Source organism: Eschrichtius robustus, chromosome 13 (assembly GCF_028021215.1).
Source record: "Eschrichtius robustus isolate mEscRob2 chromosome 13, mEscRob2.pri, whole genome shotgun sequence".
NCBI lineage: Eukaryota > Metazoa > Chordata > Mammalia > Artiodactyla > Eschrichtiidae > Eschrichtius > Eschrichtius robustus.
Window position 1 is genome coordinate 6065845 of NC_090836.1, and position 15099 is coordinate 6080943.

A 15099-nucleotide genomic window follows, 5' to 3' on the forward strand; every position below is an offset into this window, starting at 1 on the left:
TGTCCCCACCTTTCTCTAGACTAAAAGGAGCAGGAGTGGAGGAATCGTGCCCCGGGGACAGGAAGAGGGGCTGCAGGAGGCAAGGGGAGGGGCAGGTTTTAGCAAAGCTTCCCAGGGAGACGCTGGGACCACTTGAGGAGGTAGATGGTGAAAGCTCCATCCCAGGAAAAAGAGGAGTTCCATCTCTCTGGAATGGCTTTGGTACCTAGCCATGGGCAGGGGGATGGAAGAGAAGACCTCCAAAGGGCCATTCTGGATGATGGAATCTACAGTTCCAAGACGCCCCCAAGCTAAACAAGTGCATTAATACCAGGGACCCTGAAAATGAAAAGGTATTATGTTAACAATATATGTCAAGTAGGCTCTGAATGACTACGGACTTTCCTATCTCCTATGCTGATAAGGTGGGCTGGTGGGGATTGCTCCCCACTCTACAGATGAGGAAACTGAGGCAGTAAAGGGGAGTCAGGGGCTGAGCAGAAGGAAACCCAAAAGCAGTGTGTGCCAACCTGGGCCGTATCCTGGGCACCAGGAGTAACCACGGCTGCTGTGGATGTGGACCTCCTACCCCTCAGCATCCTTCTCAGAGCCTTCCCCAGAGGAATTATCTAATTCTAGTAACAAATCTAGGAGGTAATTACTGCCTGTGTGCCCACTTCACAGATTAGGAGACTGCAGTGTAAACGGCCAGGCACCGTGCCTCTGAGGACTGTGCCTGCTCCAGAGTCTGTGCTCTAACACTTGGTTCCTGGCTGCTTGAGACAACGCCCTTCTCCATTCACTTCTGGGAACCCTTCTCTACGTGTTTTCAATGCCAAGAGGATTGGAAACCTTTCCACCACGGTGGTTCCTTATCCATTCCCTCTCTTCTCTCCCTCCAGCACTTTTTTAGTCCCTTGGTCCCTGCATACTCCTACCTTGAGACTCCCCCTAAGACTCTCACTTTGGGGACTGTCCCATCTGGTCTAAGGGTGACAAAAAGGAGAGTGCCTGAGACCAGAGGCAGACCCGCCCTGGAACACATGGAGACTGGGGACGGCTCCTGGCTCATACCCCCACTACCAGTTTCTCCTTTTTACCCTACTCCCTGCATTTTTTTTTTAATCACAATATGCAATTTTTCTGACTCAGCTTTTTTCTTGGTAGCGAACTGTCCTATCAGTAAATATGAGGAGAACTCAGGCTATGGAGGCAGTTGGGAAATTGACACCTTCTGCTGACGAGGTAGTCTCCCTGCCGAGTTTCTCTGTGGCCGATGCCTCCAATGGCACCTCGTCCCCAGGTGGAGCATTAGGGGATCAGTCAGAAGAGAGACAGGTAATTCTCTGGCCCTGGATCTGGTTTCCTACAGAGACCATAGAGGCACTCAAAGTTGGAGGTGGGGTGATGGATGGAGGATGACAGCCTTTGAATTATCGAGCAGTTACATAAAACTTCTATCCATTCTTCCTTCCCTCTACCCGGCTAAACTCCCCACCAACACGATTCAACACAACCCATGCCATTTGCCTTTAATATATCTTCCCTGGAGGTTCTTCCCCAGCAGTGACAGAAGCAGAAAGACCTAGAAATGCAGCCGTCACTGGTTCCTGTGAGAAGAGGGCCGGATCTGTCAGCACCAGGGACATGCGGCTCTGATGGACCGGCTCAGGAGTTCTTGCCCAGGTGTCCAGGTACTTGGGTTCTGAACCTGACCCTGCCACCCAGCAGCTGTGTGACCTTTGGCAAGTCACTCAAGTTCTCTGAGCTGCTTTCATCCTCTGCAAAGGGGCAGGAGAGGGCAGTGGATGAGATAATGTCTAAATCCTTTCCAGCTCCATCGTCCAGTACGTTCAATGAGTTGAGTCTCTCCTGGGTTAGAAGGATCTGGCGTGAAAGTCAATCCTCCATCAAATTCCTGTCTCATAGCCAGGACAGTTGCTTTATTCTCATGGGTATGCTCTCTCCACCTAGAGTCTCTGCCATCTTGCCAGCATATACATGTAAGCTTTTTTCGTAAAAGTCTAAGAAAGGATGATCTCTCTTTGAGAGTGACAGCAGTGGTTAGTGATTTGGGGACCCGGTGAGGTCTGGCGTTACCTACACCTCTTCTGTCCACTAAAGGATCCTGGAGTGGGCAGGGCCTCCGCCTCCAGCATCCAGCCCAAAAGGAACTCAGCCCCCTCAACCCCTCAGAACAAAGGAAACCCTCAGTGCTCTGCCACTGACGGTAGGGACACTTAGGGTTCCCCTTTGAAACTTGATTTCCCCATTTTTCTTCTGGTCACTTTTTCCGTTATTATAGAGCAATTCATAGTTACTCCCGGACTTTCTGGCTTATTTGACCCTCCCAACCGAGTGAGTGAGACTGACGTTCCTGGTTCCAGTTGAGGAAACTAAGTCTGAAAACCGCTAAGGGGCTTGCTGAGGCCACACAGTCCAGTGAAGGCCATGGGTGGAACCTGGGCCGCCCCCGAGTCTGGGGGGTCCCCGGCCACGCCTGTGCCACGAGGGACCACGTTCCCGCACATGCCCAGCACCGTGTTTCCAGCCCCCCAGTCCCCAGCCTCTCACCCTCCCACGGGGGCCACTGAGGGACACAGGCACTGGCTCAGCCGAGGGCTCAGAGAACCCCTTGCACACCCACTGGGGCTCCTTCCCCATCAAGTCAGCCACACTGGCCACAGCCTGGCAGGAGCCTGGCTCCAGGGCCCCCCTCTGCTCTGCCCAGAAGCCCCTGGATTGAGAGACTGGAGACCCCAGTGTTCCAGAGCAAATCCCTTCTCCTTCAGCCACTGGGCTGTTTCCGAGGAGGCCTGGCGCTCACTTTCCCCTTCCCTCCCCGCGGAGGCTGAGATGCCACTTACTCCCCGAGGTGGGCGGTGCCTCCCGCAGACCCCGGGGCTCAAGTGTTTCCAGATGGAGCCTGTGCTCCCCTACCCCCCGCCCCCTTCGGCACCAGCCTCAGAGCTCCAGCCCAGCCTACAATAGCCATCTCAGCCTAGATGAACCATGAGCCTTTGGCAAGGTGACAGATTGGCCTTTATTGTGGGCCCCGGGGGAGCCCGGGAGCAGAGCGCGCATGCGCCGAGCAGGGGTCGCCAAGCGGGTGGTGACGGGTGTCCGCGGCAGGGCCGCGCCTCACTGGCGGCATTTCCTGGGGGAGCACTTGCACTGCATGGCGTTGAGGACCACGTGGTGGATGACGGAGCCGTTGGCGCAGCGCAGGGGCACCTGCATGGGCTCCGTGCGTGTGGGCGTGCAGCAGGCGCACTGCTCCTGCACGTCCTCTGTGTCGATGGAGTACAGGGCTTTGCTGGTGCACCTTCCCTACGGCGGGGCAGAGAGAGGCGGCCGTTGCGGACGGTGGAGAGTCCCAGGGTGGGGAGGGCTCTGGGGCAGGCCACTTCCTCCACCTGCCCTCCTCCAATCAAGAAGGTCTGGCCTTGCCCGGAGAAACACAGGACAGCCAAACGATGTGTAAAAGTAGCTCTTGGGAGGTCTGAAAGGCCTGTCCTAATGGAACTGTCACACCCAAGCCCTCTAGCTGCAATTCCTATGCCTGTGTGATTGATCTTCAGGAAGCATAGCTCCCATCTTCCATTAAGTAACTCTCCATTTTCTTCAAAGGACGTGTTGAATCATTGCTCAGTTTTTTTCTTCTAGGGTCAAAAGTTCCCATTTACTTCAATAAAACATTGGCTTTTAAAAAAAATTTTAAAAGCTCCCAGTTCCTTTCACTTCTCCCCCCCTGTGAATTTCCCAGATCCTTCGACTCTGTAACTAAAGAGACGTGTCCAAACAAAGAACTTGCCCCTCCCAACCGAGGACCCCTTACCTGGCAGTAGTGAATGTCCACTTGCTCTTCAGACAGACAGTCTCCCACTTTGACGTACTGCAGCTTGGCAGTGATGTCCTTGCACTCGGGCTCCTCACCTACAGGACAGGTGAGAGATGCAACCTGTTCTTCCATACGACACTCTCCAGCCCAGTTCCCTCATTTACTGGAAATAGGTCAATTTCACAGTAACTGGATCACCAAAGCCAGCCATGGGGAGGGCAAGTCAGTGGTCCTGGTTCCCCTCAGCTTCTCCTGGCCCTTCATATTCAGAGATATAGTTATCACTGGGTTTAACTCACTTAATGGCACAATTTTAATTGCAGGAACAGCCTAGATTCACTGTGGTTTGGTGATGTCAATGGATGGGACTTACTTTTATGTAACTGTAGACTCTAAAAGCCATAATGAATAAATAAGGAAACACAAGCTTCAAAAGACACATTAAACAAGATGGACTTAATTGATATTTATAGGACATTCCATCCAAAAACAACAGAATACACTTTCTTCTCAAGTGCTCATGGAACATTCTCCATGATACGTCATATCTTGAGTCACAAATCAAGCCTTGGTAAATTTAAGAAAATTGAAATCTTATCAAGTATCTTTTCCGACCACAATGCTATGAGACTAGATATCAATTACAGGGAAAAAAACTGTAAAAAATACAAACACATGGAGGCTAAATAATACGTTACTAAATAACCAAGAGATCTGAAGAAATCAAAGAGGAAATCAAAAAATACCTAGAAACAAATGACGATGAAAACACGATGACCCAAAACCTATGGGATGCAGCAAAAGCAGTTCTAAGAGGGAAGTTTATAGCAATACAATCCTACCTCAAGAAACAAGAAACATCTCAAATAAACAACCTAACCTTACACCTAAAGCAACTAGAGAAAGAAGAACAAAAAAAAACCCCAAAGTTAGCAAAAGGAAAGATCATAAACATCAGATCAGAGGGCTTCCCTGGTGGCACAGTGGTTAAGAATCCGCCTGCCAATGCAGAGGACACGGGTTCAAGCCCTGGTCTGGGAAGATCCCACATGCCATGAAGCAACTAAGCCCATGCGCCACAACTACTGAAGCCCGTGCACCTAGAGCCCGTGCTCCATAACAAGAGAAGCCACTGCAATGAGAAGCGTGCGCACTGCAATGAAGAGTAGCCCCCGCTCGTCACAACTAGAGAAAGCCCGCACACAGCAACGAAGACCCAACGCAGCCAAAAATTAAAAAAAAAAAAATCAGATCAGAAATAAATGAAAAAGAAATGAAGGAAACAATAGCAAAGATCAATAAAACTAAAAGCTGGTTCTTTGAGAAGATAAACAAAATTGATAAATTATTAGCTTGACTCATCAAGAAAAAAAGGGAGAAGACTCAAATCAACAGAATTGGAAATGAAAAAGGAGAAGTAACAACTGACAGTGCAGAAATACAAAGGATCATAAGAGATTACTACAAGCAACTATACGCCAATAAAATGGACACCCTGGAAGAAATGGACAAATTCTTAGAAAAGCACAACCTTCCGAGACTGAACCAGGAAGAAACAGAAAATATGAACAGACCAATCACAAGCACTGAAATTGAAACTGTGATTAAAAATCTTCCAGCAAACAAAAGCCCAGGACCAGATGGCTTCACAGGCAAATTCTATCAAACATTTAGAGAAGAGCTAACACCTGTCCTTCTCAAACTCTTCCAAAATATATCAGAGGGAGGAACACTCCCAAACTCATTCTACGAGGCCACCATCACCCTGATACCAAAACCAGACAAAGATATCACAAAAAAAGGAAACTACAGGCCAATATCACTGATGAACATAAATGCAAAAATCCTCAACAAAATACTAACAAACAGAATCCAACAGCATATTAAAAGGATCATACACCACGATCAAGTGGGGTTTATCCCAGGAATGCAAGGATTCTTCAATATACTCAATCAATGTAATGCACCATATTAACAAATCGAAGGATAAAAACCATATGATAATCTCAGTAGATGCAGAAAAAGCTTTTGACAAAATTCAACACCCAATTATGATAAAAACTCTCCAGAAAGTAGGCATAGAGGGAACCTACCTCAACGTAATAAAGGCCATGTATGACAAACCCTACACACTAGGGTTTGCATTCCTATACACTAACGATGAAAAATCTGAAAGAGAAATTAAGGTAACACTCCCATTTACCATTGTAACAAAAAGAATAAAATACCTAGGAATAAACCTACCTAAGGAGACAAAAGACCTGTATGCAGAAATCTGTAAGACCTGATGAAAGAAATTAAAGACTATACAAACAGATGGAGAGATATACCATGTTCTTGGATTGGAAGAATCAACATTGTGAAAATGACTATACTACCCAAAGCAATCTACAGATTCAATGCAATCCCTATCAAACTACCAATGGCCTTTTTCACAGAACTAGAACAAAAAATTTCACAATTTGTACGGAAACACAAAAGACCCTGAATAGCCAAAGCAATCTTGAGAAAGAAAAACGGAGCTGGAGGAATCAGGCTCCCAGACTTCAGAATATACTACAAAGCTACAGTAATCAAGACAGTATGGTACTGGCACGAAAACAGAAATATAGATCGATGGAACAGGATAGAAAGCCCAGAGATAAACCAACGCACACATGGTCACCTCATCTTTGATAAAGGAGGAAAGAATATACAATGGAGAAAAGACAGCCTCTTCAATAAGTGGTGCTGGGAAAACTGGACAGCTACATGTAAAAGAATGAAATTAGAACACTTCCTAACACCATACACAAAAATAAACTCAAAATGGATTAAACACCTAAATGTAAGGCCAGACACTATAAAACTCTTAGAGGAAAGCATAGGCAGAACACTCTATGACATAAATCACAGCAAGATCCTTTTTGATCCACCTCCTAGAGAAATGGAAATAAAAGCAAAAATAAACAAATGGGACTTAATGAAACATAAAAGCTTTTGCACAACAAAGGAAACCATAAACAAGACAAAAAGACAACCCTCAGAATGGGAGAAAATATTTGCAAACGAAGCAACTGACAAAGGATTAATCTCCAAAATTAACAAGCAGCTCATGCAGCTCAATATCAAAAAAAAAAAAACAACCCAATCCAAAAATGGGCAGAAGACCTAAATAGACATTTCACCAAAGAAGATACACAGATGGTCAAGAAGCACATTAAAAGCTGCTCAACATCACTAATTATTAGAGAAATGCAAATCAAAACTACAATGAGGTACCACCTCACACTTGTTAGAATGGGCATCATCAGAAAATCTACAAACAACAAATGCTGGAGAGGGTGTGGAGAAAAGGGGACCCTCTTGCACTATTGGTGGGAATGTAAATTCATACAGCCACTATGGAGGTTCCTTAAAAAACTAAAAATAGAACTACCATATGACCCACCAATCCCACTACTGGGCCTATACCCTGAGAAAACCATAATTCAAAAAGAGTCATGTACCACAATGTTCATTGCAGCACTATTTACAATAGCCAGGACATGGAAGCAACCTAAGTGTCCATCGACAGATGAATGGATAAAGAAGATGTGGCACATATATACAATGGAATATTACTCAGCCATAAAAAGAAATGAAATTGAGTTATTTGTAGTGAGGTGGATGGACCTAGAGTCTGTCATACAGAGTGAAGTAAGTCAGAAAGAGAAAAACAAATACTGTATGCTAACACATATACACATAAAATCTAAAAAAAGAAAAAAGGTTCTGATGAACATAGGGGCAGGACAGGAATAAAGATGCAGACGTAGAGAATGGACTTGAGGACACGGGGAGGGGGAAGGGTAAGCTGGGACGAAGTGAGAGAGTAGCGTTGACACATATACACTACCAAATGTAAAATAGATAGCTAGTGGGAAGCAGCTGCATAGCACAGGGAGATCAGCTCGGTGCTTTGTGACCACCTAGAGGGGTGGTATAGGGAGGGTGGGAGGGAGACCCAAGAGGGAGGGGATATGGGGATATATTTATACATATAGCTGATTCACTTTGTTATACAGCAGCAACTAACACAACATTGTACAGCAACTATATTCCGATAAAGATGTTAAAAATAAAATAAAACCCATAATGATCAGAGCAATCCTCCTGCGCTTATAACAATATCCAGAAGCTAACGGGCAATGAGGTAGCTAATAAATGCAATTGATATGTATCCATCCCTGCAAATGTCATTGTCTCTGTGGGAGCTGATCCTAGGATCCCTTATGGAATCTTCCTTTTGGGTATAGCTATCTCCAGGTCGCTAGCATGGGTCTCCTTATATACAGGGGTTAAAAGGATTCAGATCTGAACCTCTACTAGGCCCACTGATAATTCTAAGATTTAATGCCAGCTCATTATTGCCCATCCAAACACTGGGAGTTTTCCATTCCTGGATGGCTCCAAATCTAAATCAACTTTAACTACCTAAGAGTTGGGCTCCCAACTCCCAAATAATGTCATTTTAAAGTGAAAGCCTGCCAACCACATTAAGAGGGTGAATAAGGAAAACATATTGAGGCCAACACACTACATTCTTTTGCTGTAGATTTAAATCCCTGAGCCTGGCTTCTTTTCCTTATGGAAGGTCCCCACCTCTTGAAAGCACAGACCAACACAGGCCCCTTTTTGCCTCGCTGCTAGTTTTGAAGATAACATCCTCGGCCCAATTCCATGTGCAGCACGCCTAGAGAGAATGCACCTCCTCTGATGGTTTCCTGACCATGTTCTTCAACCATGCAGACAAGAACCATAGAAAAAGATGCTTTCAGAGCGTGTTTCCGCAATCTGCAATTTGTTTACAGCAACTACAGAGACTGTCAGGGTGAGCCATCAAGAAAAGAATGAATGACCGAATGCTGAAGACATTCGTGTTTTCACTCTTCCTTTCTCTACCCAAAAATAAACGTGGGAACATGGGCCCGTGAACCCAGAAACTAACTAAACTAAAAGACAAAGAATATTAGTCCAGGCAAGTAATTCTACATTCAGAGAATACAGCACTAACATTGGGATTCTGAAAGGTACTTGCGCTCATGGAAACAAGAACGCAAGAACGTGTGGTGAGATGCTGTCTGATGGGCAGACTTGAGCTCCGTCTCCAAAGCTGCTGCCGTAACTATTGGGACCAACCAGTACAACACAACTGCAAGGTCAAGAGGAGCTGAGAGTGAAGAAGACGAGGTTAATAAAACTGAGACCAGCCTCATAAATCCTCGAGAAGGCTGTGTTCTCTGCAGCCCCACAGCCAGCTGCTGGCTTCCCTTTCTCTCTGGGAGAGCTGCACGACATCCAAAGATTAGAGGCATACTGAGTGTCTGCTCTGTCGAGATCATGAATCAAGGTGCCTGTCTTCAGGAGCTCTGGTGGCAGAGAGAAGACATTCTCTCATGATAGGACTATGACCAACCCAAGACTCTGCAAGGGGAAAGGCAGGTCAGAGGCTAGTGATCGTCAGGAGTTTGGAAGGAAGGAGGAAGAGTCTGCTTTACAGGCATCTTGAAAGGGGGCTTGAGCAGGGGGCAGTCCAAGGACATGCAGGGTGGGGTGGAAGTTCCCTGCAGAATTGAACACAGTGACTGCAATATCTTTCTAGAAGAAAATTCATTCCAAAGAACAGTCCCTGGGCTTCCCTGGTGGCGCAGTGGTTGAGAATCTGCCTGCCGATGCAGGGGACACGGGTTCGAGCCCTGGTCCGGGAAGATCCCACATGCTGCGGAGCGACTAGGCCCGTGAGCCGCAACTACTGAGCCTGCGCGTCTGGAGCCTGTGCTCCGCAACAAGAGAAGCCGCGATAGTGAGAGGCCCGCGCACCGCGATGAAGAGTGGCCCCCGCTCGCCGCAACTAGAGAAAGCCCTCGCACAGAAACGAAGACCCAACACAGCCAAATAAATAAATAAATAAATAAAGGTGCTAATAGTTTAAAAAAAAAAAAAAAAAAAAAAAAGAACAGTCCCTGGACTTGGCCTGATGGATTTCAAGGGACAAGCTATTGGTAAGGTACTTACATGTGTCACAGCATGTGCCTGGAATTTTCATGATTTTCCCCTAAGAAAACAGCAAAGTCCCAGATTAGGCACAAATAGTACTTAGTGGACACTTTCAGTCACTCCAGGCCAAGTCCTGCCTCTGGACTCAGAGTCCTGAGCTTAAGTCCCCGGATATGAATGGGCTTTCCCATCACAAATGTGAGCAGACTGACCACCCCACCTGGCCAGGCTGAAATGATTCTGATTATTCTTAATTCTCTTCCAGTTGAGTCACCAGGATCATCATTCCCAGGGGAGGCTGGAAATCAGTTTGATCTCTCATCTTCCCATTCAAGGATCACAGATCCATTCTCCCTTAAGGGAAGGTATTTTCTTAAAGCATGGTGTAGTTGAGAGAGTTTTGTCCCTCCATCGGGCTTTGATTCTGTAATTTCGTTGATTTTTAAACTAGGTCAGGGTTCTCCTTGGACACTGGGAATCACGTGTCCAACAGCAGAGCTGGACCACTGTTCAGAAGAACCCTCTTCTTAGAGTCAAAGATGGAGACAGTCAAGAGGAAAGCAGGGCCTGAGCTCCAGCTACTCACCCCCTCGGCCAAACATTTGTGTCCATCGAAGGGTGGGCAGCCCGTGACCCTCCTCTCCCAGATGAACTCGCCTCTCTTGTTGACCCTGCAGAAGTGACTGTCACAGCCATCCTGGAGAGTCTCGTCGCGCTGAAAGGAAAGAGGGGAGGTGGGCAGAGCAAATCTGAAGACGGTGTTTGGGGTACAAAGCCACTTCAAGCCATGACCTTGACTCGTTGGAGTTGTTGAGACAATGTAGGGGACCTTGGAACAAGACTGAGGCAGTGTGTGCAAAGTCTCCACACCCAGAACCCAGAACGGAGGTGGAGTCCAGTTTTACAACTTACTAACTGGGAATAGGGCTGCATAAATGTAGGGCATCCCTAAACTCTACTGACCACTCAACAGCTTAAAGAATTAAGACACAGCAAAGGGAAACCGGCCAATCAATTGCTGAACGAGAGGTGAGCCAGGTGCCACCTGCCAGCCCCACCAGCCCACTCTGGCTTTCATAGATCCGAGTCTGTGTCACCCTGATTGCCTGGCCAGTCTCACAGACAATCAAGGCTGGAGAAAATCTTAAAGATCAACTCACTCCCAATCATGGGGCCCTGCACCAACTTTTGTCACAGAGAGTGACAAAATAACCAAATCAAAGAGAAAATTCTGTACCTCCTAAAGGTTATCCATCTTTCCCTTATAAAATCAGAAATAGGTACAAAAGGAAGTCAATATTGACCCAAACTTAGTCCCTCTTCCTTGAAGAAAATATCCCCAAATAGGAAACCAGACGGTGATTGTAGGGAGACTCCTGAGTCCAAGTTGCCCCCACCTTCAGCATCATGATCTGTCCCCCTCGTAGCTGAATGGTGCAAGCCACAGGCAGGCATCTCCCGCAGCACTGGCCCTGCATCTTCTCTTCCTTGTAACCCTGTAACCAGGAGAAAAAGCAGCCTTAGTTTAAACCTCCCCCGAAGATCCCAATCGTAAGTAGGCCAAATGGTAAATGGTTTCATTAAGCAGTTGCTCCAACTAGAAATCTGGGGGTCATCCTTGTCTTCTCCCCTTTTTTCATCCCCCCTGCCCCACTCATCACCAGATCTTGCCAAAAAATGCATCGTGAACTCATCCACAGCTTGTCATTCCAGGGTCCTCTGTCATCACCTGATCCAAGCAACCATCATCCACCGCTGGACTCTGTCACAGTCGTAACTGTCTTCCTACCTCTATTCCTGCCAATACAGCAGCTTCCCGGAAGAAGGATTTCACTGTTTCACAAAAACGCACCCCCAATCTGGGAGACGACATAGGGTAACCAACTTTTTATCTTGCAAAGTATTTTAAGCCATACTAACAAAACCAAAAAGTGACCATCAGCTGTCTCATCACTGCATTAAAATTAACGCCCTTTTAACTCTCCCCACCATGCCCGAAAAAAAAAAAGAACTAAATCTAGTAAAGTTTTTTGTTTTGTTTTGTTTGTTTGTTTGTTTGTTTCAGGCAAGGCTTTATTAGGGTCCCTGCTGCAGCAAGGGGCAGTGAGAACAAGTAACAGGTGCCCATGCTTGCTCGCTCCCAGAACAGGGACAAGCAGGTTCCTTATATGGGGTGAAGGTAGGGGTGTTTAAAAGAATACATTTAGTTATGTGAAAACCAGCTACGGTGTCATTGTTTTTTTCATTTTGCTACATTTAGTAATGACCACTTAGCGATTCATTCCTTGGAGTCCTGAGGTTTTTCTGCTATGAATCTCTAGCAGGTCAATTTGGAGCCCCGGACAGAAGACCTGGTCCTCTCACGTTGCTCCCTTGCTTACTGCACCCCGACTGACAGCTCGTAACCAGCAGGGGAGGTTAGGAGTCTATGAGCGTCCACTGAACTCATCAGGGAAGCCGCAGAGAAAGCCCAGGCCACACACACACTCAGAAGGACACTGCTGACATTTGAGGCCATCAGGTAGTGTTTCACCGGTGAGGTTTAACTGTGTTTTCAAAAACGCACAGTTCCTGGCAGGTGTGGACCGAGGTGGATGGGAGAGGAAGAAAGAGGTGGGAAAAACAGCATGAATGTATGTGAGTCGTTACAGTCAGAAAGAGGAAATAAAATGAGGCTTAAATCAGGCACAATTTCATGGGAGCGTGGATTGGGGCATTTTTTAGTGGGTGTTAGAAGAAGAGACTAGGAAATGCCCTACGCTCAGCAGGCGCAAGGAGAAGAACGTGCCCAAAATCTTTACAGGAGAAGTGAGGGGTGGGGGACAAACGGAGGAGGGGTCTGCGAAGGGAAGGGATGGGGCGGTGGACGCACAATCCACACGCCAGAGGGGCAGAGGGCACGGTGAAGCCAAGAAGAGGGAAAGATGGTAGGCGCTGTGGGAGAAGAAGGGACGGGAGGAGATGGAGGAGGGGGTGGAAGGTGAGAGGAGGGGCAATGATTTCAGAGGTGCAGTGGGACTGGGGAAAGAGGGACGGGGGGGAGAGGGAACACGGCAGAAACCACTGGAAGGACTAAACAGAGAGAACAGACCCCACAAGGCAAGAACGCAGCTGCACTGGTGACGGGCTTGTCTGAGCCCTGCTGGGCTCCCAGCCACTGCTGCCGGGGTACGCACCGCACAGCTGCTAGACGGACGCGGAGGGCAGTGCTGACCAGGCTTTTGCCGGAGCATCCAATCCGGAGCAGCCAGGTGCCCGGCCAGCCACAGGCTCACTCTCGCTCAGGTCTGAGCAGCCAACCAGCCCTGCTCCCCCCGTCCAGGGATGCCCCCCAAGCTCTCCTCACAGGTGTCTCCCAGCCCTTTTCATAAACTGCATCGGCTGCTCAAGGACCCCAGTCTTATCTCCCCGCTGCCCTTTTCTAACTCTTGCTTAAATGCCAGTCTGTCCCTGTGCCCCCTCCTGGGGGGGGCTGGTCATTGCTCAAGGTCAGCCCATGGTCATGCTCCTCTGGGAGGCCTTCTCAATGTTCCTGGTCAGTGTCACCTCTCTTCCTCAAGCCTTCCTTTGTCGCTACCACCCAGCAGCACGAACCGGCTTCTGGGCTCCTTTTAGGACCCACGTCTCCGACGACGCTAACGGTTCCATCTGACATCGGCAGTTCAAACAGACACAGACCGACCTAAACTTGACCCACCACAGCTCCCCACCTGCAGGAGGCCACACGGAGGCCCTTCATGGCAGAGGAACGTGACAAGACCGGGTAAGCTGAGCTAGAATGGGGGCATCTGAGGCAGAGCTCAGCAAAGGCTGAGAGACACAACAGCAGGGCTAATCTCAGGGATCTCAAGAGGGAGGAGATCCCTGGGGAGACAGCGGGATTTTGGAGGCGAGGAGGAGGAGTACACAGACAAAAAGGGGCCGTGAATTTTAAAATATTTAGAAACCTATGTCTAGACTGGATTCTAAAGCTGGATTTCTATGGACGCAGAGGAAGTGGCCGTGCCACCCTCTGACCACCAGAGGGCGCAGGTAGAGAGTCAGTGGGCTCGTCCCCCGCTCCCCGGAACACTCTCCTTCAGGACAGCTTAGTGTGGACCTCTTCCTGCATCCACTGTAGTTCCATGGACATCCAGGTAAAGGGATGCCAAAGACTCCAGACAGCATCATTCCATCCCATATTCAAGCCCAGATGTATCTAGGGGAGTTATCACACACACACACACACACCTGCATCCAAAACCCTAAAACAACGGGGATTTTAAATTAAAAAAAGCAAAAAGGCTTACTTCTCTGGCTTCTTTCTAACTGATGCGGGAATGTTCCCCTTGAGCCATTCTATCAGAAGTAGCTGTGTCTCCTACGGACCCCTTCACTCCCCTTATAAATATGTTATTAAGCCCCTACTTGGAGCATCACACGGTGCCAAGTGCCATGAAGGGCACAGGTGCAGAACACTCCCCGTCCTCAAGAGCTCTGACCGCACCAGCAGCTTGTCCTAACCTTGTCCCTAACCCCCACATCGCCCCTCCCCTCTGGCCGCTGTGCCACTCCTCGGATGAAGGATTCCTCCCCGACCCCGCCCAGAACCCGCCCGCTGCCCCGCCATCTGAAAGAGCAATGACTATATCCTGTGCATCTAGCTCACAAGAAACTCATCTGACCAACCATATTTTCTAAGACAGCAGGAGCCCCAAATGCAGAAGGCAGTCTGCGGAGGAAACCAAGGCGTCCTGAGCGTTGAGTCCAGCGCTGTGAGGTGGGGCTGAGAGTCATGATCAGAAGGGTGCAGTGCATGCTTTCCTCTACCCAACTAGAAATGATGATTCCACGTCCGAGAACCCACGCTCAGGAGGTGTTCTGAACAAACACAGTCATCGTGACCCGGCAGGGCGAACTATGACAACGCAATGTCCAATAATAAAAGTATGTGTTGAGGCAGAGCCCCTTCAAAGAATGTTGCATAGAACTCTGCACATAGCAAGTGTCTGATAAATAATTGTCGACTAACTAGTAACTGATAAATATTTGTTGACTAATTTTTAATGTTTTCAAAGAACAGTAGTATGTTGCTTAAAAGGAATACAGATCTGTAAATATGGTATCATAAGCCTTGCAAATACAGGAAGAAAATGTTTAAATTTCTAAAACTAAATTATATCTGAGAAATGCAATTTGGGTAGGCGACTTTTATTCTCTTCCTTACCGCTGTCAAATATGTCCATAATCAGAAAATCACGAAAGCTTTTATTTAAAGAGCC

The 15099-nt window shown here is 47.7% G+C and overlaps 1 protein-coding gene across 1 annotated transcript in view; it reads right to left on the reverse strand.

Annotated features, from left to right (window-relative positions):
* Positions 1-2998: 2998 nt before the first annotated feature.
* Positions 2999-15099, reverse strand: part of VWF (von Willebrand factor) — a 198747-nt gene continuing 186646 nt past the window's right edge. The window contains exons 57-61 of the mRNA XM_068561367.1: positions 11236-11334; positions 10425-10553; positions 9857-9896; positions 3818-3915; positions 2999-3309 (exon numbers count right to left, since the gene is read on the reverse strand). Coding sequence (XP_068417468.1) covers positions 3121-3309; positions 3818-3915; positions 9857-9896; positions 10425-10553; positions 11236-11334 — 555 coding nt within the window. The 3' untranslated portion in view covers positions 2999-3120. The remainder of the gene's footprint in view (positions 3310-3817; positions 3916-9856; positions 9897-10424; positions 10554-11235; positions 11335-15099) is intronic.